The sequence below is a fragment of the Haliaeetus albicilla genome, chromosome 13 (assembly GCF_947461875.1).
Source record: "Haliaeetus albicilla chromosome 13, bHalAlb1.1, whole genome shotgun sequence".
NCBI lineage: Eukaryota > Metazoa > Chordata > Aves > Accipitriformes > Accipitridae > Haliaeetus > Haliaeetus albicilla.
This window is the reverse complement of record NC_091495.1, coordinates 41,768,208-41,786,177: the sequence shown is the minus strand read 5'-3', so window position 1 is coordinate 41,786,177 and position 17,970 is coordinate 41,768,208. Positions and strand designations below refer to the sequence as shown.

Sequence of the window (17,970 nt, the reverse complement as noted above, 5' to 3'; positions counted from 1 at the left end):
GCACCAGTGATGGCACCAAAAGGAAGAGCCGGAGGCTTTGGCCAGGAGAGCACAGATTTATTGAGCATGGGGGCAGAAGGAGGGGGGAGCAAGTCCTGCCCCGTCTCTGAAAGCAGCCAGATCCCGGCAAAGGCGCCATGCTCCCGTTTGCATCCCTGGGGAGGCCGGTGGGCCCCCCATGGTCCTGGGCATGCAGAAGTCCAGCCTGTGAGGCAGAAGAGGTCGGTAACCCTCTTCCCTGCCCTGCTTTCCGCACTGGCATGGGGCCAGGTGCTGGCAGCAGCACCGAAGGGTCCCGCTGCTGGGTAGGGGGGACAACACGCAAGAGAATTGAACGTCTCAGCAAACTTCAGGGCGCTGGTACTTCCAGAAGGCGATCTCGCCGTCGTCGCTGCAGGAGGCCAGCAAGCCCGGCTCCTTCGGGTTCCAGGCCACGCAGTTAACATCCTGTGAGTGTGCCCGGGGGACGTGAGCGGCGAGGCCGAAGGTGGGCTGCTGCGGGTCGGAGGACGCGCTCTCCTCAAAGACTCGGATGGCGTCGTCACCGCAGGCCGTCGCCAGCGCCCCGGTGAGGTGGCACCTAGAGCAGAGGCAGCGCCAGCCGGGTCACCCACGCTGCCGCCGGGAGAAATCGGAGCCGGATGGCTCCGCCACAGCCTCCCTCCACTCACCAGGCCACGTCGTAGATGGTCCTCGTGTGGTAGCCAGAGAGGTTGCAGACGCACTTCCAGGTGGGGTCGGTGCCACTGCAAGCCACCCCTGGAAAGCAAGAGAATAACTTTGGCTCCCTGCCCCCTCTCTTCCCCAGCTGGTTACGCGCAGCTCCGAGTACTGCGGCACGTAAGACGGGCTGGGAGCCTTACCTTCCTCGTTGCCCGGCTTGTACTGGCGCCAGATGCGCACCGTCTTGTCGTCGCTGCAGGAAGCCAAGCGCTCGCCACTGCGGTCGAAGGCTACGCTCCACACCGTCGACTCGTGGCCCTCCAGCGTAGCACAGCACACCCAGTCGTCCTCCTCTTCGTGGTACAGCTTCACCGTGTCGTCATAGCTGGCCGAGGCCAACAGCTGAGAGAGGGCAGAGGAATGAACCAGGCGCCAGGCAGCTGCCTGCACCCGTGAAGCTGCCCTTCACCCATGGTTTGAGGTTGGTGGAGCCAGAACAGGAGGACGTTGCCGCTTTCCAGGCCTGTTCCCAGCACTGGGGTAGGGTCTGGGGTGGAAACTGGGGTCGCCCCGGCCAGGCTCAGTTCTTACCTCCTGGTTGGGGTGCCAAACCACGTGCTTGACATCCTGCGTGTGGGAGTTGAGGACGCTGACGCACTCGTATTCCTCCTCCTCATCCACTGCAGTGAGAAAACTGTTGCAGTGAGAAGAGGGGAGGCTGGGGCTGGGGGTCAGCTTTGGCTCAGCCGTGTCCCAGCTCAGGCCCCTCCATTGTCCCCCCCTCTTCTCCCTTGTGGTGCCCAGGGGGAGGGCTGCTCCCCCTCGTCCCCCCCCCGGTTCTCCCCTCACCTTCCCAGACCCAGACACTCTTGTCTCGGCTGCAGGTGGCGAGCAGGGTGCCGGAGGGAGCCCAGGCCACCGACTTCACCTCGTTCTCGTGCCCCTCCAGCGTGGTGACGCACTGGGGAGGGAGAGGAGAGAGTGGAGGAGTAGGGGGGGTACGGGGAAGGGGGTCAGTGACTGGAGGGGGTGTGGGGGGGTCTCACCTCAAAGCCATCCTCTTGCTTCTTCCAGATGCAGGTGGTGGCGTCGAAGCTGGCAGAGGCCAGGTAGGAGCCGCAGGGGGACCAGGCCACCCTGCGCACCGTGCGCTGGTGCCCCTCGCCCAGCACCGCCCGGCAGGACCAGCCCGACCCTGGGGGGGAACAACCCTGCTGCCCACCCGCGGGGGACACGCCCCGCCCCCGCCTGCAAGCTGCCCCTCCCACACCTGCCCTCTAGCCCCGCCCCCTCACCACAGGCCCTCCCTCACAGCCCTTATAGCCGCGCCCCTTCAGCGCAGCCCCTCCCTCTGACCCCATCCCCTCATCACAGCCCCTCCCTTCTAGCCACGCCCCCTCACCACAGCCCCTTCTAGCCACGCCCCCTCACCACATCCTCGTTCTGACCCCGCCCCCTCACCACAGCCCCTCCCTTCTAGCTCCATCCGGCCCCGCCCCCGCCTCGCCCCGCCCACCCCCCGCCCGCCGCCACCGCCCACCTTCCCTTCCCCAGAGCCGGACGAGCCGGTCGCCGCCGCAGGAGGCCAGCAGCCCTCCGCCGGGGCTCCAGGCCAGGAACCAACAACGGGAGTCGGGATGCGCCGGTACGCGGCCCAGCAGCTCCAAGGCTTCCTTCATGGCGACGCTGCCGGCGGCGCGGCGTGACGTCAGCGCGCCGGAAGCGGAAGCGCCGCTCGACCGGAAGCGGGGCGGTGGCGGAGGGGGAGGCCGGGGTTGGGGGGGGGGTTTGGCCGGGATCCGAGGCGGAGCGGCCGTCGGTGGGGCCCGGAGGTTCGGCGGCGGGACGGGATGTACACCCCGGGCGGGCCGGGGCTGCCCGGCGGTCGTCGGCGGAGGGGAGCGGCGGGGAGCGGCCTGCCCAAACAGCCGGAGCGCAGCCTGGCCTCGGCGCTGCCCGGCGCTCTCTCCATCACGGCGCTTTGCACGGCGCTGGCCGAACCCGCCTGGCTCCGTATCCACGGCGGGACCTGCGCCCGTCAGGAGCTGGGAGTCGCCGATGTCTTGGGATACGTCGACCCCGAGCTGCTGCGAGGTGAGGCCGGGCCGGGTGGGTTCGTCCCCGTCTCCGTCCGTCCCCGCCTCGGCCCCGGTGCGGGCAGGGGGGGCTTGGGGCCTCGCCTGGGCCGCCACGCCGTCCCCACCGCTGCCCCACACCCCTCCGGGCCCCGGGGGTAGGGCTGAGCCTCAGCCACCCCCCCCCCGTGCCTCTTCCTGAAGGTTATTAATAAAGGTTTCTGCCTTCCAGCGTCACTCAAACGAGGTGGGTTTTCCCCATTTTAGCGTCGAATCTGTTCGGGGTTTGGCACGTGCCGCCCCACCGTACAAATTCACCTCCGATTATTGGCGATAAACACGTGCATTTGCCGTTACCGGCAGTGAAACGGGCCTCGGCCCCCATCTGAGCGGCTCTGGCGTGATTAAATAAGCCAGGAAGGAGAGAAGCACAAAACCGCTGTTGCCAACTTATTTTCTGAGCTAACAGGCGACTGCATCCCTATGGCGGGATTTGTGCGTCGTCAGGGGGTTTTTTTCAATGAGTTAAAACAAGAAGTGGATGCGGATACTGCCTTTCAATGCACAATTCTGATGGTAAAACGCTGTGGGCGGCTGCGTTACGCCTTTGTTTTTCTGCTTTTGGTTACTTTCAACCTGACAGCCGCGGTGGCACGAGGAGAGCCCCCCCCTCTCCTGCAGGAGAGCATTTAGTCATCGGTTCCCCCCCCCCCCGCCACTTTCCCAGCAGGGATGGAGTTAGAGCTGTGCTCCTGTGCCTCGTTTCCAGCCGTGTATCACACCAGCGTGTTTATTAGCGCTTTTTAATGTGACGTTAAAATGAGCGCTTGGCTTGTTTTATTAAAATCTCTCGTGGCTTGGGGGGGGGGGGGAGGCGATTGCGGTCCCTTCCCCTCCTTCCTTTCCCTCACGACCTCCTGGAAGCCGAGGGGGATGACTTTGAATCTCCGGATACCCCCAGCACCAGCTGCGGACCCGGTTATGGACAGGCAGAGACCGCGCGCACCTGAATTTGGGGTCACGTCCTCCTCTTGTTCGCCGGTGGGACGTGGCGTTAGTCAAAAGACTTTCTAGTAACACCCCCAGGTTCGCTTTAAATAAGGAACCCGTGCAACCCGCTTTATTCTCTCGGCTGTTTTGATGTGTCAGAGTGTTTCTTTAGCTTTAATTTCCATGGTAATAATAGTTTATAAAGTGAAATACGTGACCAGGCTAACTGCTATTGTATAACGGAGGTTCGTTTTCTAGAGGCTAATTAAAAGCACCCTGCTGTGCTCCGGTTTCTGTCAAGAGCTGTGTTTTTAAACCTCAAAGGAAAACACTGGGTGGGATTGGAGCAGGGGGAGTCGTGATGCCAGTTGCTCTGTCTGTTGAGTGGTTTGGGTGGAAAAGAGGAATTTTCTGGTGCTCAGCGCCTGCCTTTTTTCCTCCCCTCACAGATTACTGCATGAACCCGCAGACAGTCCTGCTGCTCCGGGTCATCGCTGCCTTCTGCTTCCTGGGAATCATCTGCAGCCTCTCAGCTTTCCTCCTGGACGTCTTCGGACCCAAGCACCCAGCGTTGAAGATCACTCGCCGCTACGCTTTCGCTCACATCCTCACAGGTAAATCCCTGCTGGCGCTGGAGGAAAGCTCTCCCTTTCTTTTTTTCCATCCCCGACCCTCGAGGGGAAGGAAAAAAAAGCCCCCAAACTTGAGGGGCGGGTTTCAGCCTTCAGTTGGGAGCTGTGGCTCCCATCCTACCCGCAGAGCTTCCCCTTCACGGCATTTTGGGTCTGAAGGGCAATGGAAGCCTCACACAGCTAAAATTGGAGTTAAATCTTGGGGGGAATAATAGGTCAAGGATGAACATTAAGTGTCTACTAACGGGTCTTATTTTTCCAAGAGATCCTGTAGCACCTTTCTGAGGAAGAAGGTCATCTTTTCTGGCTCCTAAGGTCAAAGGAGCTTTAATATCCTTTATCTCTGGCAGAATTACCCACGTCAGACCTGAGTGGCTCAGGGAAAGTCCTGAGCTGTCAGCCCACCCCAAACGCTGAGCGCCGATTTGTCCCTGCCACCCTGCTAGGTCGCAAAAAAAAACCCACAACAAAAACCAAAACCAAAAACCCATTCCAAACCGTTCAGCTTTGCTTTGTGTTGCTGGTCTCCCCACTCAGACGGGTTCATTCTCAGCCTCTGGTCCGCCACCACGTTTTCCTCTCTCCGGGGCTGGATTTCAGGCATCTGCCGCCTCCTTTCACTGCAGGCTTTTGTACTCTGCCTGCTTAAACCGCCGTCAAGCCGGGCTCGGCGTCCCTTTGCCGAATCAGCTGTGCAACAAGCTTGCTGATTTATCTTTTTTGCTGGCTGCTCAGCATGTCTTTCCTGGTCTCTCTCAGTCCTGCAGTGTGCCACGGTCATTGGATTCTGCTACTGGGCCTCAGAGCTGATCCTCGCCCAACAACAGCAGCACAAAAAGTACCACGGGTCCCAAGTCTACGTCACCTTCGCCATCAGCTTCTACCTGGTGGCGGGCGCCGGGGGAGCCTCCATCCTTGCCACCGCTGCCAACCTGCTGCGTCACTACCCCACCGAGGAAGAGGAGCAAGCCCTGGAGCTCCTGTCTGAGATGGAGGAGAACGAACCTTACCCAGCCGAGTACGAAGTGATCAATCAATTCCAGCCACCGCCGGCGTACACCCCCTGATGCCGGCACCAGGACGCAGTCATCGCTTTCTCCCGCCCACGAACTTCATTTTCTCGGCACCTCCTTCACTCTTCTGATCTCTCCCATGCAGAGGAAAGAACTTTACGGGTCAGGCGATTGGCGTTTTCTTCCAGTCTTATTTTATTAACTCTATAGTGTGATTTTTTAACCCCGCACTGGCTCGGCTGGCCAAAATAACGATGGCGTCACCCCCCACGCAGCTTCTCCCCGGCATGAGGGGCGGTGGGATCCGCTCTCCCCCATCGGAGATCTCGTCCCCACCCCGCACCGGGAAGGAGGGGGAAATTGCGCCAGATTCCCGGCCCAGCGCGCAGTGAACTCGGTTCCTCCTCTGCCGAGGCGTGACACACACCCAGAGAAAGGTGTGGCGCACGCGTGTGTGTATATATTTATATATATATATATATGGGGGAAACACCCGCCACGGCGTGCTGGTGGGAGAGGAACGGCCCTTTGTAGCGGCTGTACGGCAGGAGGAAGGTAGAGCGAACCCTCCCGCTGCTCTATCTGTTCCTCTTTCTTGACTGGCGCTGTCCACGCGAGCATTTTGCACTTTATTTCAGGCTCGGGGGAGGATGGTGACAGTTTCGGGGCCAGCTGCCGGGGACTGTCACCGCTGTAAAACCCCATTTGCAAGCGGGCGGCACAGCATGGGCTGATTTCAAAGAAGCTCTTTTGCCGCCGGCGGTGGTTTTGGGAGAGTTCTGTCCCCCAGCACCGTAGTGTCCAGCTGCTTTTGGCTTCTCACTGAGCAAATCTTGGGGTTTTTTTTTTTAGCCAAGATAAAGCCAGACTTTGGTACAGTGACAGCTCCCGGGAAGCAGGTTGAGCCTGCACTGGAAAACCGGCATCTCTGCCTGTAGTTTTTATGCAAGTTCCTGACCTCCGCGCCAATCTGACTCTCCTGCTTTTTGCCCCCACTTTTAATCTCGGTGTTTTTCTGTCCTGCTCTTAGTTTATTACCGTTTCCTTCTGCAAGCCCCGAGATACAGCGGACCTTGACGAGCTAGCGCTTTCCCGGATGGTGCCGGAAAACCGAGGGAAGGCCGATCCTGGCATGTCCAGACCTGCAGCCAAACCTGGAGGAGGTAGCTGGCAGGGACAGAGTGGGGTTTTTGGGGGCTGTTTAAAGTAAACCCGACAGGAAAAAAACATGCAAGGATGCATCGACCTGAGCACCGCAGCACTGAAAAGCTCAAGGCTGGCTCTGCAGAGGGTGCAGTGGTTTAGGGAAGGAGTTTTAGGACAGGAATACCGCGTGTTGTAGGTTCTTAGCTGTCCCTCTAATGCTTTTATTACCTATTTTCTTGCTGCTCTCTGTCTTGCCCAGCTCATCCCTTTTCCCCCACCCTGCACCCGCAGCAGCACCGGCTATGCAAGAGCTTCAGCCGATCTCCGGGGCTCAGGCTGTGGCACGAAACTGAAAAAGTTGGCCCGGGGAGAGCACTGCCCGTGCCCTGCAAGACTTAAAGAAGGAAAATCAGCCCCTTAAAACCCTTGAGGGTTTTGATGGAAGGGTGCAGAGCGTGGGGAGAACCCGGCAGCGTGGCGTTCAGGGGGTTTAGCGGCCCCGGGGCGGCTCCTCTTCCTCCTCCATCCCACCTCCGGGTCCTCGGCCAAAGAAAACATCCTGCCGGCTCTTCCCCGGCATTGGGCTGGCGTGGCAATCCGGCTGGAAAATAGTTTGGGTTCCCCCGCCAGTGACTTATATGCAAGAGAGGGGCTTGAGTGTAAATAGTCTGTGCATAAACATACTGTATTTCTGTAAAAAAAAACAAAAACAACCAGAAAGAGACAAATGATGTCATTTCCCTCCCCTCTGCTGATCCCCGTAGCTCGATGGAATCTAGATGGGGTGCGGGTGCCGTGGGGTTTGGGGCTCCCCCCTACCCTTCTCTAGAGGAAATAAAGGGGGTGTAAAGAGCCGTGTGTGGGAGCTTGCGCTTTGTTCCGGAAAGGGGGGCACCCCTCATTGCACTGTGCCTCAGTAAACACCCCTGCCTTGTCCCCCACACCCACTGCCCCCAATAACCTCCTCTGCACCCCCATAACCACCCCTGCCTGCACCCACTGCCCCCAATAACCACCCCTGCACCGCAGTAACCAGCCTTACCCCCCAATAACCACCCCTGCACCCCAATAACCAGCCCTGCCTCCACCCACTGCCCCCAGTAACCACCCCTGTCCCCCCAATAACCACCCACTGCCCCCCAGTAACCACCCACTACCCTGCACTCTGCTGATGGGGGCGTGTCCCTGCGGCAAGCCGCGCCCCTCCCGCGGCAAACCACGCCTCCCTCCGCAGACCACGCCCCCCCGGGCCTTCCGTGCCCCGCGCGCCCTTGCCCGCCTTCCTTTCCCCCTGCCGCCGCGTCCCCGAGCGCTCAGGGGCGGGCACTCCCCTCCGCCGCCCAATGAGCGGAGCGGGGCGGTGAGGAAGCGGCCAATAGCGTGGCCGGCGCGGCGCGATGACGCATCGGGCTGCGACGCGGGGCGTCCCGCTGAGGAAGCGGCGGCATGTTGCAGCCGCGGCGGCCGCTCGTCGGCCTCGTCGCCCGCTGTGCCCGGACCGCCCGCCTCGGCCCCCGCCCGCCCGGGCCCGCCGAGGTCCCCCCCGCTGCCGGTGGGCAGGCGGGGGGCGGCGCGGGGCGGCGGGGCCTGCGGGGCCTGCTGGGCCTGCTGGCGCGGCAGTGCAGCTGCGTGACGGGGCAGCGGGCGCGGCGGGCCCGGCGGGCCTGGTACCGAGGCGGTGGTAGCGGCGGGGACGGGGCGGCGGAGCGGGCGAGGCGAGGCTGCGGAGGAGGAGGGGGTTGGTGGTGGTGGTGGTGGTGGCGGGGGCTGCTCCGAGGCCGCCCCGCCTTCGCCGCTACCGGCCCCCTTATGGCAACCCTGGCCGGTGTCTTCGTCTGGGACGGGCAGCGCATCGAGGAGGAGGAGCTGCAGCGGTGGGTGTCCGCCGCGGGGGCCCCCGGGACCGGGACACACACCCCCCCCCCCACAAACCCCTATCCCCGGTGGTCCGGGAACACCCCCCCCCCTCAGGTCCTTGGTGGCCCGGGCTTCCCGGCGCTTGGGGTCCCCAAACTTGCTGTTCCTTAGGGCCTGGGGTGCCCCCCAAATCCTCAGGGCTGCCCCCCCCCCCGTGCCAGATGCACTAGAGCTTGGGGTGCCCCACCAAGCTCTTTGGAGATGCCCTCCCCAAGCCCCCCATCACTAGGGGTGCACCCCAGCTTTCTAAAGCTCGAGGGTACCCTCCCAAACCTTTGGGGGTGCCCCCCATATTTTCTCAGGTGGGGGTGCCCTCACAAACCTTCCCGGACCTGGGGTTGCTACCCTCTGCACGTTCTGCCCCATATGTTGCCCTGGGGGTGCACCCCTCAAGTCCTTTCCCCCACAGGGTGCCCACCCTAAATCTACTGGGGTGCTCCCCAAAATCCTCCCCTGGGAGGGTGTCCCCCAGCCCTTTTTGTAGGGTGCTGGGGGGGGGGGGTGCACCTTCCCTCATTCCCTAAATCCTGTCCCTGCATGGCGTAGCCCCTACAAACTCACTCAGGCCTTGGGGTGTCCCCCTAGCCCCCAATTTTCTGCTTGGTTCCCCCCTGCTGAGCTCCCTCCCCTCCTTAGGATCTGGGGGTGCACCCTCTACCCCCCAAATCCTGCCCCAAGAGGGTGCCTCCCCCAAACCTCCCTGCGATAGTTTCAGGGTGTCTCCCTACCCCCCCTCCCACCCTGAGGGTGCTATGGAAAGGTGTGCACCCCACCCCCCCCCCTCGCCCCAATACTGGGTGCCCCCACATTGTGCTGCTACACAGAGTATTTACACCTTGTGGACAGTGCTGGCATAAGGGGGGGACAGGGGGCAGTACCCCCCAAGCTGATGGGATGATAACAGAAGGACCCTCCAACCTTTCAGGTCACTTTTTGAGATGGCCGGGGAAGCACGCAGCTTCATTTAGGTGTAACTACCCAGCATAGCATGTGATAAAGTAGGGGTGAGTCAGGAGAGAGTAAGTACAACTTAATGAGAAGCTCGGGGTGCGATGGGGCATCACCAGCTTTCCCCTCTCTTAAATTCTGCGTCCGGGTGCTTTGTCCAGACCATCCTGTGGGCGTTAAATACCTGGTATTTGTTTAAGTAGCTTACCTAAGGCTTAATTAAATCTTAGAGCTAATGAGAAACAACCCTCACACCCTGATTTATGACACCTTCGAACACTTTGGAGAGATCCCCAACCTTTATGCGCAGCCAGCGCTGGAAAAAGGAGCAAATCCTGGTTTTATTCCCTGACACAGAGAGCTGCCGCTCTGCATCGTGTGGCCTTTCAGGTCCCAGTGCCCAGGATAAACCCTGCCTGATGTTTTCCAGCAGTCTCAGCAGGGCTTGGCTTAGGCCTGGGATTAAAAGCAGAGTCAGTCTTTTCTTGTTCAAGGTTACCTCTTGTGGGCTTGAGCCTCCTCACCTTAATTTAAGGACTCCGCAAGCCCAATCCTCTTCCAGTGCACTTTACGAGGCAAGGGAGAGTTCACTTTTATTATTCCTCTTTACTATTTACTTTCTCCTTATTCCTGTAATCATTTACTCTCCGTCATGGCTCACTAGGCTTCAGTTTAGTTGCGGGAGCGATAAAGTCCTCAGCAAAGTCTTTGCTCATTGTTACAATGAGTTGGGAGTCACAGGCGGTGTCAGCAGGAGAGCTTTGCTCTCCTCTCTTCAATGGCCGATGTATTTTTTACAAGGCAGGTGGGAGTATGCCACGTGCGTGCTCCAAGTGATGGTGGAAATAAATAAATAGGATAAAACCGTGTGGTGAAACTCTTCCCACTTAGCTCTCCCCTCCCAGGTTGCTCCCCCGTGGCTTTGTGTCAGCCAGGGAGCTGTGTCTCCTCCCGGGGTTTAAAATAGCTCACTGCTTGGGTATCATCTTTCTCTTCCCCTCCCGGCTCTCCTCCTCTGTCCCCCACTCATTTAACTTTGGGGGAGGCTTTTCTTTTTTTTTTTTTCTTTTTTTTTGTTAAAACCAAAATCCCTGCTCCGGCGATGCCATCCCCACCTTCTGACATGGTGGTTTGTAGCCGTCAGGGGGGGTTCAAAAATGGCAAGGGAGAGCTCTGCCCCTGGATGGCGTCACCTCCAGCCTGCCCAGCCATCCCTTGCCGTGGCATCCCGCCCGCAGCGGGTGCAGAAACACCGACGCAGCTCCCCCCCCCCCCGGTAAAGTGAGGCCAGGGCTGGACGCCGGCCAGGGAAGTGGCTCAGGCAGCTGTCGGCGTCTGCCAGTCCTTCGGCTGCCGGCTAATGAAGGCGCCTCGTCCTCCGCACGGCCGGTCGGAGCAGGCTGCGCTGGGCGATGGAGGCCCTGTCGAGGCGAGAGCTTTGCTGTCGGGCTGGGGGCCAACTCCTCCAGCATTAGCTTCGTTTAGAAGTTAAAATGTGCAGGTTTAAGGTGTGGGGCTGGGCTTGTGGGCACCGCCAAGCCCTCACTGTTCAAACGCTGGCAACGGTGGTTTGGTTTTCGGGTGTTGTGATACTGTGCCCCTTCCTCACGGAGAGGGGAATCGTGGATTTTGTTTCTTATGCTGTGAGACAGGCGCTTGTTTGCAGCGGGAGAAGGGCCAGGCTGGTAGCAGCCTCGTGCCTTGATGCAAATAAATCCTGTGGCTGTTATTCTTCTAGCTCTTCTCCAGTGAGGATAGAGGTGGCAAAGCAGGAGCACAGAGGCTTTGCTCCCTGCCCTGGTTTGGTCCCATCCCATCGGTTGCAGTCACGGAGATGATCCCACTTGGAAATATCTCCCGGTCCTGATTCCTCGGCTTGCTGCCGCTCCCGCGGGCTCCATGCCCTCTGCACCCCCAACTCAGTTTGTGAACCCAGCCCGTTCGGGTTTTGCCGTATCAGTGAGAGGAGCCGGCTCACGGAGGGATGGAGTGAAGGCTGTAATAAGTAAACCAGAAGTGGGATGGAGGGAGCGGGGCTCTCCCTGCTTGGTGAAGGTAATGGTAGGGCTGTGCTGGGGGGCGGAGGAATGTCTGGGGGGGGTCACGCTAGAGCCGTGCCCCCCAAACCTGGGGAAAAGTGGGTTTGTGGATCAAATTTGTCCTGCGAAGCTTTCAGAGCAGTCCGGGGGAGGCTGGGAGCTTGGTGATTTCCAGGGACCGTGAACATTAATTCAGGCAGACCAGTGAGACCTGCCTTGCAGGTTACAAATTGGTACTTTAGTTCTGGCTGATGCTAATTACTTTAATATAATTAGTGTCTTCAGGTACCGCTGGGAGGGTTGAAAGCGCTGCAGACAGTAAGTGATCCTCCTTCCTTGAGGTTGAGGACTCCAGGTGTAGATAAACCAGCTGTTCCTCTCCAATGGGTTATTTTGGGGGCTGAAGCCGCAGCTCAGAGGGATTTACCCCAGCAGTGGGAGGTTTTCCTGCCCTCTTCTCTTGCCCCCATATTTTTGAGACCCAAGATCTGAATCCAGTTCCAGTAGGTGAAGGATGCTGAAACTGGGGGGTTGGTGGTCCGTGGAGCCCTGTTTGTGGGAAGCCCCTGCTGCTTCTCTCTCCTTCCCTCTCATAGGAGAGCCTGCTGTTCCCATTTGCTGCCTTGCAAACTCTGGCTGCTGTCGGCAATTCGCCTCTTGTCGCTTTGGAGACCGAGACAGGCTCTCATGAGCCAACCCACCCCCTGAAATGGCGGGGAGCCCCTTCTCCGCCTCCTCTTGCACCCCAAGTCTCAGTCCTGCGAACAACTTCGTACCTCGGTGCCTTCAATCCAAAAATCCTTCTTTTCCTTAAATCCATCTTACTTTGTTTCATCCTCTGGAGCTTCTATTCAATTCAGCCAGGAAAACAAATCCTGGTTTGCGAGCATCTGACGGCGACTGCTGCGGGGTTGGGTTTTTTTTCCTTCATGGAAAGGCTGATATTTGCTGAGGATGGAGGGTGGTTTGTCTGCCAGATCTCACCAGGGCGGGGGAGAAGCACTTCCCATCTGTACAAGGAACAAGCCCCTGCACGCTTCCCCTAAGAAACAGCCAGCACAACAACACTGCTACCATCCCACAGGGTTTTTTCCTTCTTCTCCTTGAAGAGCGAGCCCTGCAGCCCGTCCTGGTGCTGCCAGTGACATTTTGTGGTGCTGCCAGTGACATTTTGTGGTGCTGCAAGGGCCACCTGGCTTAGGGACTCCCCAGCAGCTGCATTCAACCCCAGACTACATTTCTACCCTGCAAGAGGACATGTGGAAGCCCCTACTGAACACACCACGGCGTGATTTTTCAGTGCTGTATAATATATATAAGCACAAGACCCTTAGGCTGAAAGAAAAAGGCTGCAGGGGTGGGTTTTCCATGTCGAGGCAAGAGGGGAGAGCCCAGGCTGCTCTTCCCACACCAAGAACCTTCTAGATGAAGCCTGGACTGTGCTGAGAAGGTTTTTTGCTTGTCTGGAGGGACTCTGTTTGTAGCAGAAAGGCTCCAATGAGGCTTTGGTTACTAACCGGTGTTTTGGTTTTTGTCTTCCACCAGGTCCGCGCAGGAGATGAAGCACATGGAGAACATATCCAGCCTGTTACAGGGCAGCAGTCCGGGCGAGTATCAGCGGCTGGATCCCAAATTGGAACGAGAGGCGATCGCAGCTCCCGGGGAGCAGCCCTGGGAGATGATCATGGACAAGAAGCACTTTAAGCTCTGGCGGCGGCCAATCGAGGGTACCCACTTATACCAGTACCGAGGTAACGGTGCTCCCCATACCCCGCCTGTAGCTTGTTCTTCTTGCACTGAGTCCTCGTTAGGGGTGTCCCTCCTGCATCCTGCCTGGCCTGTATTTGTAGGAAACCGGAAAAAAAAGGGAATTGTCATCCTTTGCGTCCCTCTCTGTAGTCCTGTCCCCCCCTTAGCTCTTTGGAGGAGTCCCAGCCCTGCCACCTGCCTTAGAAAATGCCTTTTCCTTTTAATCTTGCTGCACTGAGTTAAAGACTTGCTTATGCCTTGGGACTAAAATCTTTCTCTTTACCACAGTGTTTGGGTCGTACACAGATGTGACTCCCAGGCAGTTCTTCAACGTACAGGTGAGCGGCTTTGATATCCGGGCTGTTTGGCATGTTAGAACTAAAGTACAGCCTCTGCCAGAGGCGTGGGACGGAGAAACGGTGAATATTCTCTTCTCTTTATACCATTTACATGATCTAGAGCTGGTCCCAATATAGATCAGAAGTAGGGTGAGTTATCCCATGCCCTTATCGGGTTTTGCTGCCCGTCCCTGCTGGAAATGAAGGATCAGCACGTGTGGGTTGCAATCAGCTGCAGGAGCATAGCGGGTTCCTGGTCCTAGCTCGCTCTCTGCCTGCCCTGCCAGCTCCTGCACTTCCTCTTCTGGTGACTTTCAAAGAGTTTTTAATAATTTCCTGGTGGGTAAAACGCCTGACCATGACGCAGCTTGTTTCCACAGGATGAGGAAAAGGGCCGGTTACCTTCCTTTAACAACACTATTGGAATTTGTTGTGACTCAGTCTCTCTTTCTTGCCAGCTGGACACTGAATACAGGAAGAAGTGGGACTCACTGGTCATCAAATTGGACGTAATCGAGAGAGACTTGGCCACTGGATCAGAAGTGATTCACTGGGTCACTCATTTCCCGGTGAGTAGTTCCTTTTTTCCTGCTCCGGTGATCTTCCCCCAGGCAAACAGCCAGCAGTGGGGTTGATGCCTGTTCTTTCTCTTACCCAGTACCCTATGTACTCACGAGACTACGTATACGTTCGACGGTACAGCGTAGACAAAGAGAACAACCTGATGGTACTAGTCTCACGGTAGGTATTGCCGGGCTGACCTCCCGACGGCTCTCTTCCGTCTCCCATCTGTAAAATGAAGTTGAGAGCTGCTCCCTTTTCTTGTTCCCTCCAGGGCAGTGGAGCATCCAAGCGTCCCTGAAGACCCTGAGTACGTTCGCGTCAGAACCTATGAATCCCAAATGGTCATCCGTCCCCACAAAACCTTTGACGAGGTACGTTTTGGGGGTGGGCTGGGAAACTGAGCAGAAAGCTTGTCACAAGAGAGCTTCCTGCTGCTCCGAGGGGAGCTGTTCCTTCTCCGGCCATCGTCTGTAGTGCTAAGCTGGGGTCAATAGTCCAGAGTCGGAAAAGAGGGATGAGTTATTTTCCCAAAGGCAAGAGAAACCCATCCTATGTCTGGCTCTGGAAGGATGTGAAGCTCTGTCCCAGTAGCTTGAGACTTCCTGCAGGAGCGTGGTGCTCCTGGAGAGCCAAACACGCCACTTTGGAGCACCAGGCTCCTTTTTTTAAATGCCTTAAGCCTCACGAGTGTCGTTCCTAGCACTTAATGCTCTCAGAAAAAGCATCGCTGGGTCTTTGCAGGGTATCCAGAGCCTCAAGAGAGCGTGCTGGGTCAGTGAAGGACTAGGGGAATGACACCTCCTTCTCCAAAAGAGCGATCCTAAAGGGAATTTAGGTGAGGATGCAAAACCCAGCGGAGTTTCTCTGCTAGCTCAGGCTCACTCGCCTTCTCCTTTCCCAGAACGGTTTCGACTACTTGCTGACCTACAGTGACAACCCTCAGACTGTGTTCCCCCGTTACTGCGTCAGCTGGATGGTCTCGAGCGGTGAGTGAGCTTCGGTGGTGAGAATTCACCCCTTGGTAAGAAATCCCTCCGGCTCTTTGCTCTGGAGCGAGCCTGGCTGCTCCTGCCTTCCCCTTCTTCCACCTGTGAGGGGCAGAAAATAGATGGAGAAGCTTAAAAACTGAGTTCTGGAGGATTTGGGGGTATTTCTGGTGCCTTGGGCTGCTCTTCCTTTATCACGGGGAGTCCTGCCTGCATTCCTGGCTGTGAGGAGGAACGGGTCTGTGCACAAGGATATTCCTTCTCTTCAGTCTACGCCAGGCAGAAGGAAAAAACAGCAGGATCCTTTTTTAAATTTTTTTTAATGAAATGAGCTGGTTTTTCCTTACTGTAGAGCAGCGGTGGCTCTGAAGTATTTCTGCAATCGAGTTCTTCCCCATTACAGTGAACAGGGGAGAAAACTCCTTCTAGTTTAGAGGTACAGTGCCTGTGCTGAGACTCCCACGAAGCAGCTCAGCTTTACCTGGCAGGGGGGAAAAAGCGGCATTTAAAGGATCTGGCCGAGCCAAGGGCAGAGCCACCCCGAAATAAACCTGGAAGAGCCCGAGGCGCGCTTGGCATTACAATACCCACTGGTTCAATGCACCCCCCGAGCAGGGGAAAGATCGCCATTTTCTTGTGAAATTGGGAGAAAAAGGAGCTGTCACCATCTTTAACTCTCATTTTATTCATCGGGGAAGGGAATAAAATCGGAAGTGTTGCCTGTGGTGATTTTTTTTTTTTCCCCTTTTGCCATCATGTGGCTCGTGGTAGAGACTGAGGCGAGAAAGAGTTGAAATACGTTCATTCAGCACACTCGAGCATCAGACCAACGTTTTTTTTTCTTGCACCTCCCTGCTTCGCCAACCACTGAAACCTCTTTTCTTCCGGAGTGCGCTCTTTAATGCATCTAAGAAGGCAGCTAAAGCTCTGGCGGGGGGGGCTGGCATCACCCATGCACCCCTGTGCCACAGTAACTGCCTGGTGCAGGGGCCTCCTCCATGCACTTAATGTTCACTTTTTAGAATAAAAATGAGTGGTGGGAGAACAGCATCTCCAGGTGGGACTGGGTGGAGCTGGTGCAGCCCTTCCTGCGGCAGAGGCAATAATTTTAAACATTAATTAACGTGTCACAGGCTCACTCCCAGCTCACTTATAAAGTAGCCAGGAGGTGGTGAGGGTCCCCAGGGCTCACAGAAGGGGCTGCCTGGCTCTGAGGTCTTTGCACCCCTCTTCCAGAACAGATCTCTGTGAATCAAATAAGAGTTGATTTATTTATTTTTTAATTAAAAAACCACTCCAAAGCACCCCAACCACGAGGTTATCACTGAGCAGGGGGATGGGAAGCGGCAGAGACCTCTTACTGCCAGCGAGGCTGTGGGATCCCCCTTGCATAAAGTGACAGAGCTGTGTTACTGGAAGGGAAAAGAAAAATCAGGAGGGTAAAGAAAAATCAGGGGAGATGGGAATGGAGTGGGAGAAGGGCGTAAGACAGGAGGATCTTCCCTCCAGCATCTCTGGAGCTGAGTGGATGCCCATCCCTCTCCCGCTTCGCTCACCATCTCCCCTTCTTCCTGCTAGGTATGCCGGATTTCCTGGAGAAGCTGCACACGGCAGCGCTGAAAGCCAAAAAAATGGAGATCGAAGTGCGGGACTATATGTCTGCCAAGCCCATTGAGAGCGGCGGCAGCGAGGGGAAGGCAAGTATGGCAGCAGCGGAGCACAAGAGCGATGGTACCTGCAGCCCTGCCCAGCTGGAATATGCCTGAGAAGCCAAACCTCCGCTCCTCCGGCCCTGGGACGGGGAGCCGAGCTCCGGAGAGGGACCTGTGCTGTGCCGCTGCCGATGGAGCTTAGTTCAGTTTTTTTCCCTCCCCGTCTCATCTCCAAAGCTCTGCTCCCTCTTCAGGATGGGGATGCTGTCCCCCACGCCGTGTGTGTTTGTGGCCAGGCTGATGAAATCTCATGTCGTGTAATCATTTTTCTGTACCGGTAAATATTTCCCCTCCCCGACAGAAAAAAATACCCTAAAAAAAAAAAACTTTTATCGCGGCACGGACAGCCTCCCCCTGCCCTGCCCACCCCCTCCTTTTCTCATCCCTCTTCGGACTCTCGACCCCAAATATTTTTGGGTCTTGCTTTTGTACGGCGGCAGTTGGATGAGGATGTTCCACGTCACCGTTTCACGGTGGGTTTTATTTCCCCCACCAAAAGACCCTTCAACCTCCTCGGCCCACGAGGAGGGGTTGGTTGTTACTGGGGTGGGCGGCCTGAACTGGTGGAACTGGGGGAAAAATGCTATTTTTGGGGTGGTTTTTAGCTGCTGGTTTGTTGTAGGGGAGGGTAGAGCTTGTGGGATTGGGGCGGGGGGCACCTTTCTGCCGGTGCTAACCTGGGTCACCGCGACCCCCCCACCGTCGTTTGTGGTGTTACCGGGCTGATCCCACTGGGTTGTGGCACGAGGTGGGGGGGCAGTGAAAGCTGTAGGATCAGCAAAATACTAATAAATTATCTGTCCTAGCCACAGCCATGGTGGCACCCCCTGGGATCCTAATTAGCATCCCACGTTAATGAACCCCTCTGGGATCTGACGGATGGGTCCCTCTCGCACCCTATTTAATCCCCATCTTAGAATAATTTTATCTTAAATATAAATTCCCAACTTACAATAAATTTATCATATATTTATCACCCCCTTCATAGCTGCAGCATCCTGCGTTCGCTGCTGGGAAACTTGGCGTCCCACCCCAATCAGCAGCCCCTATTAGTGGCGTTAATTAGCCCTTTAACGAGGGTGAGCTCCGGGACTAGGACCCGCTTGTCCCATATAAAGAATTTTTTTGGGGAAAAATTTTTTTTCCCACTGTTTTGGGTTTGTTGGTGCTGTGGCTCCAGGTCAGCACGTGTGGCTGC

The 17,970-nt window shown here is 57.2% G+C and overlaps 3 protein-coding genes across 3 annotated transcripts; 2 read left to right on the top strand and 1 right to left on the bottom strand.

Annotated features, from left to right (window-relative positions):
* Positions 1-42: 42 nt before the first annotated feature.
* Positions 43-2,386, bottom strand: CIAO1 (cytosolic iron-sulfur assembly component 1). Its single transcript, XM_069801125.1, has 7 exons — positions 2,204-2,386; positions 1,710-1,858; positions 1,513-1,624; positions 1,255-1,343; positions 864-1,065; positions 672-759; positions 43-580 (listed from the first exon to the last, which is right to left on the bottom strand). The coding sequence occupies exons 1-7, from the start codon at positions 2,340-2,342 to the stop codon at positions 340-342; spliced, it is 1,020 nt and encodes a 339-aa protein (XP_069657226.1). The 5' UTR covers positions 2,343-2,386; the 3' UTR covers positions 43-339.
* Positions 2,387-2,451: 65 nt separating this feature from the next.
* On the top strand, positions 2,452-7,371 carry TMEM127 (transmembrane protein 127). Its single transcript, XM_069801126.1, has 3 exons — positions 2,452-2,757; positions 4,178-4,342; positions 5,120-7,371. Exons 1-3 carry the CDS (start codon positions 2,514-2,516, stop codon positions 5,425-5,427), a joined length of 717 nt encoding a protein of 238 aa, XP_069657227.1. The 5' UTR covers positions 2,452-2,513; the 3' UTR covers positions 5,428-7,371.
* Positions 7,372-7,927: 556 nt separating this feature from the next.
* Positions 7,928-17,757, top strand: STARD7 (StAR related lipid transfer domain containing 7). Its single transcript, XM_069801112.1, has 8 exons — positions 7,928-8,393; positions 12,969-13,174; positions 13,461-13,510; positions 13,969-14,079; positions 14,169-14,251; positions 14,346-14,445; positions 14,976-15,060; positions 16,639-17,757. The coding sequence occupies exons 1-8, from the start codon at positions 7,966-7,968 to the stop codon at positions 16,824-16,826; spliced, it is 1,251 nt and encodes a 416-aa protein (XP_069657213.1). The 5' UTR covers positions 7,928-7,965; the 3' UTR covers positions 16,827-17,757.
* The last annotated feature ends 213 nt before the right edge of the window (positions 17,758-17,970 follow it).